The following is a 16,951-nucleotide window of genomic DNA, read 5'->3' as shown; positions in this document are numbered from 1 at the left end:
GCCAAAACTACAGAAACATTTTTCAAATATTGCAAACTTGGTGCTTAAATGGCAACACTGTTTTGGAATGTTCCAATATTGAAGGCGGACAATTACTTTACCTGACAATACCATTTTTTGCTGAATTAATGTTATGGCAATTATTGAGTTTTTTTTTTTTTTTTTTTCTTTTTCATTCTTTGTCAAATGTCAAGTTTTTTGTGATGTAATTTTAGCCCTTATATATATTTATATTTATTTCTTTATATTTATTTATTTATTTTTTCCTTGGAACACTAATTCCAGACGGCAAACAACTATTTTCGAAAAGAACGCATTACTGCCAAAATCGTGTATGAGCGCATTGGCGAGGATTGAGCGCGCTAAGGTGACTGTCAGGGTTGATAAACGTGAAGAAAAATCGATTCATCGAGAAGAGCAGCGATTAAAACAAGACAAACCATCCCCCCAAAAATTTGAGTGTGTGCCCTTTTCAGGCTTGCCCGCCACACAAGCCAGATTGTGCATTCGGAGGACTGTGCTGTGCAGATAGTAGCGGCAAGGTGATGATGTGCCGAGTGTGTGAATAGACAGGCCGGGGGGTCTATTTATGAACACGTGTTGAGTGTCCCTTTAGTAGCTCGGGTTAGCATTCACTACCTCTCCGAAATTAAACTCTTAATAACCAACGCAATGGAAATTTAACTAGGAAATTTCCAGTCACGTTTCATCTTCCTTTTTTTTGGGGGGGGGGGGCGGCTGTGGACGGTGTTGTTTTTATTAGAGCAACCAAAGCCAAGGCATTGTTAAGCTGCGTGAGGCTGTCCCGATTTAGTTTGACTTGGGAATCACCACCGCATGATTTAGTGTTCCAAATGGCCATAAAACATTGCCCAACATTCTTTCGAGGGCGCGAGTGATTTTTCATGCAGTGATTGTGCTTCTTTGACAGATGTAGGACATGTGTTCAGTATGGAGGTCAGTATGTGTATATTATATTGCACGTGCATGTTTTTTTTTTTTTTTTTTTGCTGTGGTGGCAAGTAACAAAGTCCAAAAATGCTTAAAAATACATCTGTTTGGGAGTTTTTAATTTTTCGGACAATTTTTTACTTTTACATTCTACAGTTGCAATGTCTTTTTTAACCATTGTTTGGCATTTTGATATTTTGGAAAGGTCATTACTGCCACCTATAGGAGTGGAATTGAACTGCAGTGGCTTAAATCTTTGCGGGTTTTTTGCATGTTGATTTTATTTTATTTATTTATTTTTTTTACCCTTTTTTTCTCAAGCAAATCGTGTTTGTTTGTAGTGGCTTGGCGGTGGTCTCAGCTCTTAGTTTTCGATTCTATTTATTTTTTGATTATTAATGGTAGTTCACAGCCCGCAGAAAGTAAGGCGCGCATGAATAAGCATTCCAATAAAATGCAGTGTTTATGACCTGAGTTTGGTAACAGCTGCCGTGTGGCTGAGACATTCTTCTCACCCTCCGACTCTGTGGGGAGTTTATTGATTAAATGCTAGCGAAAGTTAAAGACAAAAAAATTACAGACATTGTCATGAATATTTATCCTTTTTTATTAAAAGATACATATTTACACACTGGAATCTATACAACAGTGATAGTGACAATGATATCGACATATACAGTATACTGTATATGTTTAAAAAAAAAAATTTAAAATTACAGAACCTAATATTTGCAATTCAATAGCTTTTATACACTGGCCACAACATTAAATACACTTGCGCAATGTCATTCATTAAAATTCAATGCAATTCTCTCTCAACACTTTCTTGCAATATTTAACACAACTTAAGTACGTAATACATGAAAGAAACATGATATCATTTTTGTCATTGGAGCATATGCTAGTGTTGATGTTTCACTAAATTGCGAAATATACAGTAGAGTGGCGCCGTGAGATAAGAGTGACCCGAGTTCTTCGAGATACGAGCCGTCGTTCAACCGATTTTGTTTTTGATTTGACACGTGAGCAATTTTTTTTTTTAGATAACTTTCACAACAAGCAACAGTTTGACATAAAGTGATTGAAGTTTGCTGTCAAACTAAACAACAAAGAGAATTAGACATTGTGTATTTTAAACAACCACTTATATATTTTTTTTTATAGGGAACTCCGCTAGCTTAATGCTAATACTATAAATCAGTGGAGCAACACATGCATACAGATAATATAGCAGCACTCATTTTCATATATTCTTTATCCTCTGCAAGGAACGACTAATTTCAGCTGACTGAGCTTAGTTGTGACATCTTAATGTGATATACGGTATGTTTATGTTTTTATTATACTGCCCCCAACTGGCCAAGGAGCATGCACCAGAAGGAGCCACACATATCCATTGTAGTGAAGTAAAAAAAAAAACAAAGTGCAAGCTAAAACTGTTTAGTTTGTCACATTCTATTCAAGTACTTTAACTGCCTTTATTTCATTTTAAAGTGCTATTTTTATAGTTATAAAACACATGGTGAAAATATTTGTACTTTTTTTTGGGGGGGGGGCTCAATGGCATTTCAATTCATTTCAATGGCTAAAATGATTTGAGAGTATCTCAAGGCACGACTGTACACACAAAAAGTTAGGGAAATTGGAAAGTTTCAGGATATACCTAAAATTGTGATCATTTTACGACTTGTCAGAGAACAACAGCACATTGTACATTCAAAAGTTTCGAGCATTTTAGGTTCACCCTAAAAATTCACCCCAAAAGCCTGAACTTTTTGTGGCCCGCGACCCTCGTGAGGATAAGCGGTTCAGATAATTGATGTATCTGGTCCAGCAGAAAAAAAAAAGCTTCTTAAGATGGCTTATCGCTCTCCTCTTCCTTCTCTGACAAACTCCTCCTCCACTCCTCCTCCCGCCTCCTTGATTTTCCTGGCCTCCCTCTCGGTTTCCTCGGCCCTTCTCCTCTCCTCCTGCTCTGTCTTCATAAGCCAGGGTCCTCCCAGGTAGCTCAGGATCTCCTCGGGGTTCCCTCGGCGCTCTGGATCAGGGTGAAGCAATTGTCGGAAAAGCGCCATGACAAGTGAGCTGAGGCCGTGGAACTGTGACGGAGGCGGGTTGTGCCGGTGGTTCTCCTGCATGATGGTATAGCAGTCCGCATCCTTCTCGCCCCTCCCACTCTCGCCCTCGCGCTCAGTCCAAGCTTTGTATTTGGTGTAGCCCGGGTCGTCGGTGGTGCTCTCCTCCCAGGGGAAGCAGCCGGTCAGCAGACAGTAAGTGAGAATCCCCAGTGCCCAACTATCAATGCAGGGCTCTACCGTCATCCAAATATGCTCCTCCTTCTTCTTCTTCTCACCCGTGACATCACATTCCTTCGCCTTCTCCACCGCCTTGGCGGGCTCCACCTCAGGGGTGCAGAAGGGCGACTCGTACCAGACGGCGCCGACAGTGTAGCCGATGGCTCGGGTCAGTCCGAAGTCGCCCAGTTTGACCCAGCGACACGCGCTGTCGCACAGGAAGATGTTCTCGGGTTTGATGTCCCGGTGGACGAAGCCCAGTGTGTGGAGGTGGGTCACGGCGCCACTCAGCTGGGCCATCACCCTCTGGACGTGGTCCTCATCCAGGCCGACCTACAACACACATGAGAGAAACTAAATGAATTGATTCGCAATGTAGCGACTCCTTGATTTACAAGAAGCCTCAACTGACATCAGCACTGTACACTGGCTAATCTTATACAGGGTCCGGCATTAAGCCTTTGATCCTGTGGACCATAGTCATCCTGGTTTGCAGCTCCGTATAGGCATTAGAGTCCCACTCTGCCCCACTGTCGTGTGGTGTTCCGCAGGGTTCAATTTTGGGGCCCTTGCTGTTGTCATTGCATTTGCTGAGCCCTTTCAAAAGTTAAGATGTTTGTCATGTCATGTTGACTGTCTGTAGTAGTGATCGCCGCATTTGTGCGGTCACTCAATGTGAACACAATTGAGTCGTGCTGAGAACAAAACACACACTCAGTGACACCGATGGAAACCTCCTGCCTCACTTCACACACTTCCCGGCTGCTGGCTTGGCCGTGAGAGCTGAGTGTTCTCGTGCTTATCGCTTGCTTTGCTTGTTACTGGCAGTGGCAAGAGGCCTGCTGACCTTTATCTCTTTTTTGCTGACATAGACAAAAGGCGAAAATAGGCTCACTACCATTAAAATGTAGAATTAAAAAAAAAAAAAAAAAAAAAGATAATCTACATAGTTTACTAGCACTGTTGTATAGTCACACACATCACGTGTTAGTCAACCAACCTCGGACACGATCACGCTGTACAGGTCACCGTAGAGGCCAGCCTGCTGGGCAAAGACGTAGTGCGACGATGTGGAAAAAAAGATGCCCAGTGCGCGCGTCAGAGAGGGATGCGTGCAGTAGGAAAGAGACAAGTTGTACTCCCTCAGGAAGGACGTCAGACTCGTGGACTGACGAGGGAAAAACTTGAGAGCCATCGGCGTTCCTGCAAGGAAAACAAACGCCACGACATGAAACATACAACAGCCGCCAAAAGAACATAGCCATTTTTATTATTTATTTAATATCCTACTAGTGCGTACTAGTGGCTAGTGAATGAAAACTAGTGTGCAGTCAAAGACTTTAAGACGTTTGTAGTAAAGTAAAACAACTTAAGCGATGTTACAAGTGCGGAAAAACTGGGCACTAATTGACATCCACATGCAACTAGTATTACTTGTGACCTAAAATTGAACTAGTTACCATCATACGCTTCACCACTCATAAATAAATTACACAATAGCCTCGATATCTCCTTGATATCCAATTTAAGGTCCTACTACACTCGGCGTTCTCACTCGTAAGACAATACAGGGCACTAGTATATTTCATAAATTTTGGAGCATGTATTCAATATCATACTAGGGCGCTGAAATCTGAATTAAAACTAGTATGGCGTGAATTTATAACTGTCCTACAAGTTATAAAAATGTTTGTCCGACTAGTATGGAATTAAACCTGGCTACTAACGTATGGTTTATATTTACTCATTATCCTCGATATCCAGCTTAAGGTTCCTGTACTAGTACCCTCACCACCTCACTAGTAAGCATATGACGACTTGAACAACTATATGCTACTAGAGAGGCAACCACTAGTGATGCTATAAAATTCTACTAGTTAACATCGAGCTGGATATCAAGGATATGAAACTACTACTCAACATGCAATTACACACTAGTGCGCGACAACATCATACTCGTAGTGCAATTCTGAAAGATATTTAACATTTCTGCACACTAGTAGGACGATTTTAGCTAACTAGTAACTGAGTGCTACTTGTACTACTAATGATATAAAATTGCCAAGTTCACATCAAGTGCTTCACTAGTAGTGTTGACAAAGTGTACTAGTAGTTGGAAGTTGAGGATATCACATGACTCTAAATGCACAAATGGCTTGTAAAAGAGCTATTTGGGCATTCATTCAATATCCAACTTGCATTGATGAGGACAGAGCGTACTAGTAGACGGGCCTCAATCTGGATTCCAAAGATATCACATAAGATGGCTTTCCAAAGTGTTGCGCATCAGTAACCCTGCGAACAAATGTAACTTTCCCTCTGGGGCCGATTGCGTTACAAGCACATTACAGCAACCCAATCCTGAAGAAGAGGACTCGATTAAAGTAGCGAGAGTGTAAAAGGCCAAATGGACGTGATCCAAAGACTCATCCGTCCTCACATTCCTGCGACAGTTGCTCGACGCAAAATAAAGTTTCGTCACGAGCGTGAAACTAGAGCCAGGATTGGTTACGTTAGCGACACACTTTGTGGCTTTATTTTGCATTGAGTAAGATGGCTGTTACCTAACCGAGTTAGGCAGCGTGTGTGTGTGTGTGTGTGTGAATTTCACGCCGCGATAATTGAGATGTAATGAGCTTCAAAGTGTCATCCCATGTCCGGCTAACCTTTCTTCCTGTGCACGGCCAGCATGACCTTGCCGTAGGAGCCTTCTCCCAGGAACTTGAGGACCTGGAAGTGGTCGGACACCTTGAGGGTGGAGATGGCCTGCGCCGACAGGAAGCAGCGCTCGTCCAGCTCTTTGGCAGGTGCGTCCTGCGTGGAAACGGAGGAGGAGAGAGAGATGTAACGTGTGGGATTGTCTTTGAGGGTTTTGTGGCGTCGAGAGGAAGGAAATCCTCTGCTTGTAAGACGTGTGGTAACGCCAGTGGTGGGAAGTAGTAAAAAATATATTTTCAGGTTTCTGCAAGACTTTTTACTTTGAGCCCAGACCGGAGGTCATTTTGGGTTTGCACTAGTGATAGACCGATATGCTTTTTTACGGGCCGATACAGATTATCAGTGGTCATGGACGCCGATAACCGATATTTGAAGCCGATATTCATTTGTTGAAAAAAAGGGGTAAAATGGTGTCAACATTTTGAAAAACAGCAACTCCAAACCTTGATTTAGTTGAATTGCCTTTAAGCACGTTTATTAAACAACTTTAGTGATTTACAACATATTAAAGCTTTTTTTTTAGATTAGACTTAGTTTTTAAAAGTCTAACAAAAAGTGCCAGGAGCTCCCAGGCTCAGCTGCATTTCTTATAGTTCAATGAAAACAAACATCTCTTTATCGCAAATAGTTTTCTTTTAGTTGTGAGTTGTAGTAAACTGACATTGTTAAAATTTCGGCAAAGTCTATCGAGGTGAAAAAGCAAACAGGCAGCTTATTGCTGATTGGCTGCTACCCACTGCACAAGGAACCAATCAGTTGGCGCTGTGGGCGGGCCAATCTGCTTCTGCAGGCGAGGTCACCAGCATAGCGGAGAGAAAGAAAAGTGTGCTCCAGCGAGCCAAAATAAGCCATCTTTAAAATTATCAGCCTCGAAAGTTAAAAAAAAAAAAAAAGGCAAATGCCGATAATCGGCAAAATGCCAAATACTGGCCCCGATAATCGGCCCGGCTGATAATCGCACAATCAGATATCCCAGCATGCATTTAGGCAGAAAGTGTCAGGACACGTTCTCTCTCCGTTCGTCGCCCAATGGGCGGGATCAACACGGTGTCTTCTCAGGCCGATGGCGGCATCTGGAGCTGTCACTCAGCTCTTAATGGTCAACGCTTTGTCTCCTCCGGTCACAGCTTGGATGATACGCTTTGAAGTAAATCCCTTATCACGCCGACCCCCGGCAAATTTGGGAGGGGTGCGAACGTTTACAACGCAGCACTCCGGATGATACCCAGGTTTGACTTTTGACATTTTCCGCGTACGCATCAAAGTTTCACACTGTCACGCCTTTCAAAGACTTTTGGGAAGTTTGCACAGATTTCCTGCTTTGGGATGGGAAAATATCAGCGGGTGGGAAAGCGACACTCGGCACACACATGAAAAAGACGGCTCTATTTTAAACAGCGCATTTGACCTCTTTGAAGATGTATGGCGTCTTGATGTTGAGCAGATGGATCAAGCATCGTGGATTCAAATGTCTCAAAAATGTAAAGACAGTCACGGTCGAGGAAGCATGTTTATACGAGTGACATGGCAGTTTGTAATATTGCGTTACCGACTTTGTAAATTGATGCTGATTAAAGGCGACGTGGAACAACTTATAACTTCTTTGACCTCTTTCCAATTTCTTGGTTGCTGACAACCAGTCCAGGGGGTACCCCACATCGCGCCCCAGCTCACTCCGCTATAGATTATGGGCTTGTTTTAAGAATGGAGGCACATTCCTAAGCATTCCTCTTTGTAGTTATGATTTTATTCATGTTGAATTTGACATTTTAAATATCATTGAAAATCAAGGGTTGAATGAAATGAATGTGAATGAAAGGAATCCGATGTTGACATTTTTATGTCAAATGCTTTGTGGCTTGATTCACAGTCACGTTTTAACATTTATTCAAAGGCTTTGTGAATTCATTTACCATTTTTACATGTTCAAAGTTTTTTTTGCATTTATGTTATGTTATTAAAACTCAAAATATGTGAATAGCATAAATTCAGTCACATCTTATTTCATTACGGTTAAATCTTCAGTATATATTTAATATAGATTTATATTTATTTAAATGTTTTTATTACCGTACATTATTTTGAATAGCCACACAACATACATTACTTTTAATTTAATTTACGGAAAATTCTGTACATATTTGTTTACGTAACAGTATTTTTTTTATTTTGTTTTGACCAGTTGAACATTAGCATAAACATTTCATTTCAATTATATTTTTAGATCATCTTTATATTATATTACAAATGGATTGATATTTATTCTATATATAGAAATATTGGTCAAATTAAATTGGATACATTTATAGAGAGAGGAAAATACGACATGGTAAGAATTTGAAAAAGTAAACACTGTGTATCTATATTTTACAATGCATAATTGCGCAATTTCTGGATTCTAATGATCAAAATATCAGAGGAGTCCTCCATTTTTATTGCATGGAGAGCGTTTTTGCAAGATGAAATTATTATTCAGGCTCACCTCTTATGAGTCATAGATTTCTTTTAGCGCTCCGCACGGGCCAACTTTCTGAACGTGAAGTTCAGAAGAGCATTCAGTTTGCACAGATGCAGTCTCGGTATAATTGTGTCATAAATATTGTTATAAAAGGCAAAGACAAATTGATGGTTAGGCACCAAAACGCTTTGCATGCTTTGGCAAGTTTACTGATTAAATACGAAATGAAATAATTCCACTAAAGTACTCACTGTCATGCTTGTACGAGGTGTGTGATGGTGACGATCTCCTCCTCACAAGCTGTTCTCGCTTCACCTTCTCGTTCTGGATGCAGCAGGTGTGCTGTACTGCAGTTGTTTGTCCTGTCCTGGTTGTGTCAACTGGACCTGCAGCTGATCTGCGTTCTGGCAAAGTAGACAATGACCGCCTCCCTAGGGGACACACACTTGCAAAAACACTCCCTCTCTTTTCCTACTCTGCGGCCAAGTCTGTCTGCAGCTCGCCTGCTGGGCTGCTGGCAAGTGGGCCTGAACGAGTTGCGAGGTATTTCAAACCTCTCTTTTACCCACCATGCCCCCCCCCGCCCACCTTCGTCTCTCCCCCACTTCTCCACAACCACAGTCGATGCCCCCCCCCTCCCTCGTTTCCAATCTGTCATTCACCTTCACCCTTCCTGACTGCCTCCGTCTGACTCTTTCTACGTCTCACCTTGTCTGAGTCCGCAATTTCCTAACGTGGTGTGGAATTCCTGCTTTAATCAACAGGTATGCAGGAATGATCGCAATAGGCCAACAAGCTGTACCCTTGATCCCAGGACTCTTACTGAGATTACAGGGTACAGTTAAGCGTGCCTCTGGCGGATTTATTGTCCGAGATCACTCTCCTCTTAAGTTACTCTTCATTCCATGTCCATCAATGCATGGGCGCTAATAAAGGAATGAAGCGCACTAAATATGTCAAGCGCACCCCAGTCGACCTACGGTAATGCATTTGACTGTTTGATGCCTTCCGAAAACGGCTTCAGTCATATCCATAACCCTCATCTCAGCTTTCATGCTTCTGTCCATTCACAACATTTAACTCCATAATGTGTGTATTGAAGTTTTCATGAGCAGAATATAACTCAAGAGGACGTTGTTATTTTGTTTAGACAGTAAAATCTGCTCGTCAGCAAAAACACTATACCTGCCGTGAAGCATGGGGGTGGCTTCAGCATGCTTTTTTTTTTTCAGCTGGAATTAAGCCTGCAGGCAACATGGAGGGAATCAGGTTGATATGATCGGTCAGGGGTGGGCAAACTACGGCCCGGGGGCCACATGTGGCCCGTTAGACGTTTTAATCCGGCCCGCCGAACATGAAAAAAAATTAAATGAATAAACCTTGTTCATGTTTTATTTTCTAAATACTATGGTGTGTCAAACACAGATATTTTGTTGTAATGCTTTTGTTCATTTTCATTTAAAATTAAATGCATACCAGAACATCTGAAATAAAGTTGGTGATCATCAGAGGCACTTTATAGCAAATGGTTGCAGTTGGCCATTCAACAAAGGTTTCTCTGCAATTGGATAATTCCGTACACAGCCCCATCCAAATTTGCAACTTCGTCTCCGGAAAAATAAATACTCCAGGAAAGTACAAATCATTGAGGAATTACAAAAACAAAGTCACAAAGTTACTTCCCGACACTGTTTATAATTTTGATTCAAGGGCTTCAAGAGTATTCAGGACTCATTCCTAGAGCATATTATGGGATGTCAGCAGGCTGACGGAAAACAGATGAAATTTAGCCGAACAAAAAAAAAAAAAAATGAGCATTAGCATCTCCGTGCCAGCTGTTCTTCCTACTTAGCACCATCTGCAGGTCAAACTTCCTCCTCTCCGTGTCCCGTCGCCTCAACACTCTCCTCCTCTTTCTGTCGACGCCCTTAGATTCCCCCCTGGTAGTACATACTAGCCGACTATTATTGCTACCGCCAGCGTTACGTAACACAAACACAGGCTGCTATCACAACGGCTGAGCCATGCTCAGGTTACTGAGCCCCCCCCCTCCCCTCGACCCCTGGCGTGTTTTTGGCCTCACGCGTAAGAAAGTTTGTACTCACCCCGTAGGGGTTTTTCGGCCCCTGCTGTGGCAACCTCGGCCCACTCCATCATCCAAAATATAGCTTTCATCGCACAGAGATAATGCGCATAAACATGTTGGAGTAACAGATATTCTCACGATCACAGTGTTCATTTATTCACTCACGTTTGCTACAAGCTGAGTTTGAAAGTGAACGAACAAATGCGTTTTGTTATTTGACAGTCGATAGGTCCTCCTTTGGCAGGTAAAACAGAAGAATGGGTGCCATTTTCCTGGCCTATTTATTCATCTCTCTCGCTTCACTTAAGGACTATGTAAAGTTAGTTGTGCGAAATTTTTCAACCTTTGTTTTAGTAAGTACACATTTGGGCTCTCTGTGAAGAGCGAACTGACCATCGTCATTTCAATTGACCCTTCAGCATCTCCCTCCGCTAGCCTGCTAGCTTGAAAGCCTGCTAGCTAGCAAAACCAGTCCATAGCCTGCTAGACCACGTTGTTATGTGGACTAATTCACAACACTGTCCTTTAAATATACTTTTCAGGTAGAAAACTTCTATCTAATTTTTTATGAAAACTTAAGCTTACTACACTTTTGTGATATTACTTAGTGTAAAATGATTGACTGACGTATATTAGATTTTGAATGGAGCTAAAATGGGTGTGTAGCCACAGCAGTTAAGCTCCTTATTGTTATTTGAAAACCCCAAGCTGTCAAATAGATTAAATATATTGCTGGCCTGTAAGCTAGCGAGGCTGCTAGTTTTTATTTCGCTAAACTGTATCATGCGCTGAGTCATTGGATGACGCGGTCCGCAAGCTAGCAGGCCGCGAGGCGACGAGCTCGCTATTCATCAAATATAGCTACTATTCAGGATTAAACCAGTGTCTCATTTCTTTTAATGACTTACTACACTTTTGAGGTGCTACATGGTGTAAAATGTTTAAATAAATTAATGAGCATTAATAAAATGGGTTTCTTAAAAAAAAATTTTTCTTCTCAAACCAAGAAAAGGTTGGAAATTTCGGACTCAAATGTCAACAACATTTTTTTCCAGATTTTTCCAGTTGATTTGAGAATCCCGTACCCATATTGTTTGGATGAAAGGATGTGTGTGGGGTAACAAAGTTTGGCCGTGTGACATAACCGCCCACCACACCACCTGTCACAATGGCCTTTTGTGACAGTGATAATCGCCTGCATTTTTTAGGTTTATCTCCACGAGATTAATATTTCCAAAGCAGTGTCACTGTGCGTTAACGTACTATCTTCTCGCATGGGTCATGGTGCTGTGTTTTCTCCCGTCACTCTTCCCTGTGGAGACCTGAAAAGGATAAGAGAGACACATGCGGGATAAAAGAGGAACATGGGAACATGCATGTCTGCGGGGACAGCTGCTCCTGTGTTGTTCTGATCTATGTGGCTTACTGGTACTGTGTAGTATTTATGGATCCACAAATGACCGTGAGTGTACAGTTAGTCCGAGTATGCCGCTATGTGGCTGGGCCACGTTATAACTACAGCCCCTGTCACGCATTACAACTGCGCAGTCAGCATGCCTGCATGTGATGGGCACAACAAAGACCATAATATTGTGTAGTACACCTTCACAGAGGTTAAACAAAAAAATAATCACTGAGGGCTTTTCGGAACTCCATTTGTATATAAATATTTGAAAATGAAAACATAATACTTACACCACCGACAAATATAAAAAAAGCCCTTAACCAGAATATGTCAGGACGCAACCTTGAGCATGTAATTGTTCTTTACTGGTGTAAAATGAAAGAAAATAAAATTTAAAAAAATGTTTTTATTTCGTTCTCTATGTAATTTGGTACGTATTGACGTTGTGGTAAACGATGCAAAGTCACAATGTACATTGTACAGTATTTGCCGATTTGGCCATGCGTGCGCGTACGCTTATGAGCGTGCGCGTGCGCGTTTGGAAAACAAAGGTGGCGGGGGTGCGGTCTGGCTGTCGTCTCGAACGGAAGCGGAAACTCGGCCATCTCCTCCTCGCTACTCGGTTCTGGCTAGCTCAGGGTCAGTCCACTCCACACGGTCCAATTCGTTTCTTTTTTTTTTTCCTCGGGCCGGCTCGTCACCAATGTGGCCCACGTTTTGTTTTTTCGTGTGACCGCGTCACACTCGGCCGCGCTCCTCATGCCGGACATACTCGCGCCGTTTGGCAGTGCGACTGGCCAACTAGCATTTGCTAGCTTGCTAGCTAATCTCGCCTAGCCGCAAGCTGCAAGTGATACCTTTGACCACTCAGCGGTAGGTAACATCTAACATTCATTTTGACGCTTGCTGTGGGTGGCAGTTAACACTGTCGCTTAACCGCTTGCTTGGCTATTAGTCGTAGTTTATTGGTGGACAGCGAGGGCGTCGGGTAGCTTGTTTCTACTTTAGCCACACTCAAGTGAAAGCTTGGGGGCGAAGTGCCTTTTTGGCTCAGCTCAGGTACGAACCTACAGGACAGCAGTTATAGCATTAGCTAACACGAGAAATTGATAGATGGTTATTTTATGATTTTTTTTGCAGCTAATTAACCGGTGGTTTGGCTGCTTGGTAATATATTTGAATCTTTTAAGACTAGACTGTTTTGGAGTGTGTGACTCGAGTTGCCGTCTGGTTTTGTTAGGCTCAGTTAGCACGGCAAGTGCTAAGTTGGTAGGCGTGTCAGGCAGGCTGGAGTGCTGGAGATTTTGTTTCTTTAATGACAGTTTGATGCTCGTTAATCAAAACATTGCCTTGGATTTGCGACAATAACTGCTTTCTATTCTAATCTGACCATCGCCGTTGCACGTCATAATTTCAGTGTAGCTACGAGCTGTTGATGCGAATCGTGGATGGCAAATGCTCCTTAGACAAGTCAATGTTGTTTATATAACGCTTTTAAGACACTGTAAACAATGAGAAAGTCAACCAAACTCGTTATACATAATTTTATGTACGCTTCCTAGGGAAAAAAAAGATAAATAGGCTTATAAATAGCAACATGACAAGATTTCCCAATTATTACTGTCAAAATGAGAATCCGGCTAGATCAGCCATTTTAACCTGAATATTTAGCTGCCAAGTTTTATTTAAACATTATCCTTCAATTACGTCATTCTGGCCAAGGGGTGAATTTTTCAAAAACACCGTAACATTGCTAAATGGAGCAGTTGGAACATTTTGGGTGCAAGGTGTCTTTTTATCGAAAACATGGTGCGATTGTCAAGGAAGAATGTGAAAGCCATAAAGAGAGGAAACGGGCAAGGCAAGAATAAAGGACAGATTGGGGATATTCTTTCACACAAAACACTTCCAAAGAAAATGTTTACTTCTACCGTGTTTTCTCAAACACTGTCCTTGTCGCCATGCTTTTCTTGTGCCTTCCACAAATTGACAGAAGTGATGGTGACTGTCCATCCATTCTTTAGTTTTGCTCGGTCTGGATAACTTTTTTTTTTTTTTTTTTCAATCCACAATGAGAAGTTATCGTTTTTCATCAATAGGGTCCCTTATATTCACTTATCTGATTAGAATTATCTCATCAATTGCTTTTATGGTACATTTTTAAAATTGTAAAGCGACTTTGTGGAGACACTGTACGCGTTTAGAGGAAAGGCCAAGCTTCAAACGGCATTTACAGTATACTCTCTTATCCACTGGCGTGTCTGAACTTTGAGACTCAGCGGTGGATAACTGACGGAGGTCTCTGGTTTGTTATGCAACTCTATGGTGGTAGGTGTGTGGGCTTAGATATTCTTTGAAATATGTTTGCTCCTTTTAATTCCGCTGTGTTTGTCGCAGCAATTGATTATTTAAGGACATGGAAACGGTTTAGCAGTATTCTGAGTAAACATGTGTTTGTTTCAGTGTTTTGGAGGTCAAGTTGTACACTTTGCTGACACTCTTCCATCTTGATATAGTTATATCAATGTAATGATATACGAAAAGTGCTGCTGGAACCTTGAGAGGGATGACCTGCTTGCTGGTTTACTTTGTAGGCAGAGTGAAGTACTATAAGTAGTCCACATCCATTTTTTTTGTTCAAAGAAAGTAGAAACTGTACTAATTTGATTTACCCATAATCTGAGCTTTTTTTAAAAAAAAAAACTTTTTCCCAACTGACAATTAGTAGGCATCTTTCAACTGTTGACTTGCACATCGGTCAATAGAAAACCACCAGCTGCACTTTCTTTGTTTTGTTATGGTTGGTTGGCTTGTGCATTTGATTGCAAGCAAGTTTAATTGTGTGTTTTCGGCCACCGTTGCATTTTTCAAAGTTTGAATGCAAGGGTTGATACAAGTTCTGTCATTTCTGATTGTGAATTTTAGATCAGTAAATCTGTCTGCTACCCCAAGAAAATAAAATCTGTTCTTTCTGGCCATGCGCTATTTGTTAATTTTCAATCATGTGATTTTTTTTTTTTTTTTTCCCCCGACTGAATATCTGCTTTGTCCTCGTTTTATCACGGGCACTTTGGAATCTGCTGTTCAGCCAATGTGTGCATGTGTGTGCGTGGGTGACTTATCAGTCCAAGTGGCCATGTCATTTATCTGTTTTGTTTGTCTCATCTCACTTTGCAGTCTTCATCTCGCAAGCCAATGTTGCCACGGGAAGAAAGAAGACACAGCTCGCTGTGAATGTGTGGCGCGCCAGTGCAAAAGGCCAGCACGCGTACCAAGAGGAGCCCCGATTCTGCGTTATTCTTGTGTAACAGGTGTGCAAGACACTAACAAACTCACCATGATAATCCAAGGTTTCACCCAACAAAATTTGAAATCGTATTTCCTTCAAGGACCCCCAATTCTTTTAAGTTGCGTCTTTTTTTCCCCCATAGCAACGCCATATAAGGTACAGCGCTATGAACAAGACGAATGTCCTAAAGTCACCAAATACCCTCAAGCAACAGCGAAAAAGCAAACATCATGAAAGCATCTACTTTGACAACAAAATGAAAGCAAGCAATTCATCACTACTGCCTTTATTAGGAAAATGTCACCAACAACTCGTGTTTTGCTGAAATCTTCATCCCACAGCAAGCTCTTCTTCGTCCTCTCGGTCTTCCCTCCACCCCCGACTCACCGTACAATACATTATTGTACAGCATTCCCTCCTTCTGTAATTGTTTCTAATTATATACTACTATATGCAGAGCTTGGATGATTTGAAGGGCATACCTCAGAACTGTGAGGCAGGCGCGCCTACCACTTGACTCCTGAATGAGAAATAAAATAGCTTTTTTATCCGACAAGGTCTGAAAACCCTTAAGAGAACTAGTGGCTCCATCCTTTGTTTGTTACAATCCACTTTATAGTCCGTGTGGTTATGTTTAATCGGTATGAAGGCATTCAAATGATTTTTTTTTTTTTTTTTTTTAAACCGCTCTTCAGATTCCAACACAGCTCGACGGCCCGACGGTTGCCATGTCGACCTCATCGCTACGGCGACAAGTGAAGAACATTGTCCACAACTATTCAGAGGCTGAAATCAAGGTTGTATCTTGTGCCTTGTGTGCTGACTAGTTCCACTTTTCTTCATCTTTTTTTTTTCTTTCCAAACACCCACATCTCCTTCTGTGTGTACACAATTTCCGTCAGCTCATGTCATGGCCCCCCCCCCCACGGCACCAATAGTACAATGTCTGCACAATGTGTGTTGGAAGCAATCCTTTTTCTCTTTCCACTCATTACGTATATTGCATGACCTCGCATAATCCCATTAAGCCTTCATTAATTTGCCTCCTCCAACTCATTTTCCTGATGGTTTGCTCACGACCTTGATTGAGACGCAAACTGACCAGACGCCGGATGCCTTGAACCTGATGGAAGTTTGTCCCTCGTTTAGGTTCGGGAAGCGACGTCCAATGACCCATGGGGCCCCAGCAGCTCGCTGATGTCAGAGATCGCCGATCTGACGTACAATGTTGTGGCCTTCTCCGAAATCATGAGCATGGTGTGGAAGCGCCTAAATGACCACGGAAAGAACTGGAGGCACGTCTACAAGGTGTGTTTGACTTACTTGCACGCTTGAATATTGTTCTTTCCTATGTTTACTGTGATTAATATGCAAAATCCAAGTCTGTCTCTTGTGTGTGTATTATTCATTCTTATAATAAACTATCCCTACAAATCTGGGGATCGTGTTATACACAAATACAGAGGAAAATAGTTTTTAAAGGGTGATTTAAATCAGGGGGGGTGTGGACAGGAAATAAATAAATTTCCACAAATGTTGGCATCCCTTCCAGTTAACCGCCAACACCTCAAATAGATTGAGATTGACTTTTATCCCCCTCAGGGATAAAAAATAACCAGTTGTGCTTCTATGTGGCTGGAATTACCTTTCCTAGATGGGTTCCTTCTCTGGGTATTTAATGGCGCAGTGTGACGAGTGAGCAACAGTTGCTTAACATTTCAGTATAGTCCTGAAAAGGACTGTCAAAAAC

At 41.9% G+C, this 16,951-nt stretch overlaps 2 protein-coding genes across 7 annotated transcripts in view; one reads left to right on the top strand and one right to left on the bottom strand.

Moving 5' to 3' along the window:
• The window catches only part of epn1a (epsin 1a), a 29,110-nt gene that overhangs the window by 4,415 nt on the left and 7,744 nt on the right, over window positions 1–16,951 (top strand). For 2 of the 6 annotated variants that reach the window (XM_088306054.1, XM_088306055.1), the window contains exons 4-7: window positions 5,934–6,052; window positions 15,090–15,223; window positions 15,897–15,998; window positions 16,351–16,509. In XM_088306054.1, the coding sequence (XP_088162180.1) occupies window positions 15,930–15,998; window positions 16,351–16,509 (228 nt within the window). In that variant the 5' untranslated portion in view covers window positions 5,934–6,052; window positions 15,090–15,223; window positions 15,897–15,929. Of the gene's footprint in view, window positions 1–5,933; window positions 6,053–12,451; window positions 12,786–15,089; window positions 15,224–15,896; window positions 15,999–16,350; window positions 16,510–16,951 lie in introns of those variants that run through there. The other 4 variants (XM_088306058.1, XM_088306057.1, XM_088306056.1 and 1 more) reach the window with 3 other exon arrangements.
• On the bottom strand, window positions 2,288–8,940 carry sbk3 (SH3 domain binding kinase family, member 3). The gene is made up of 4 exons (XM_088306061.1): window positions 8,673–8,940; window positions 5,912–6,059; window positions 4,246–4,448; window positions 2,288–3,578 (listed from the first exon to the last, which is right to left on the bottom strand). Exons 1-4 carry the CDS (start codon window positions 8,676–8,678, stop codon window positions 2,814–2,816), a joined length of 1,122 nt encoding a protein of 373 aa, XP_088162187.1. The 5' UTR covers window positions 8,679–8,940; the 3' UTR covers window positions 2,288–2,813.

This window comes from Idiotropiscis lumnitzeri, chromosome 10 (assembly GCF_059441095.1).
Source record: "Idiotropiscis lumnitzeri isolate Australia: NSW breed Sydney's pygmy pipehorse chromosome 10, RoL_Ilum_1.0, whole genome shotgun sequence".
Classification (NCBI taxonomy): Eukaryota; Metazoa; Chordata; class Actinopteri; order Syngnathiformes; family Syngnathidae; genus Idiotropiscis; species Idiotropiscis lumnitzeri.
Note: the sequence above shows the minus strand (reverse complement) of the source record. Positions and strands in the feature narration are given on the sequence as shown.

Coding starts and splice junctions, on each gene's coding strand:
- sbk3 (XM_088306061.1), bottom strand. Junction 4,449..5,911: donor GGCCGTGCACAGGAAGAAAG/GTTAGCCGGACA, acceptor TTTTCCTTGCAG/GAACGCCGATGGCTCTCAAG. Junction 3,579..4,245: donor ACAGCGTGATCGTGTCCGAG/GTTGGTTGACTA, acceptor TGTGTGTTGTAG/GTCGGCCTGGATGAGGACCA.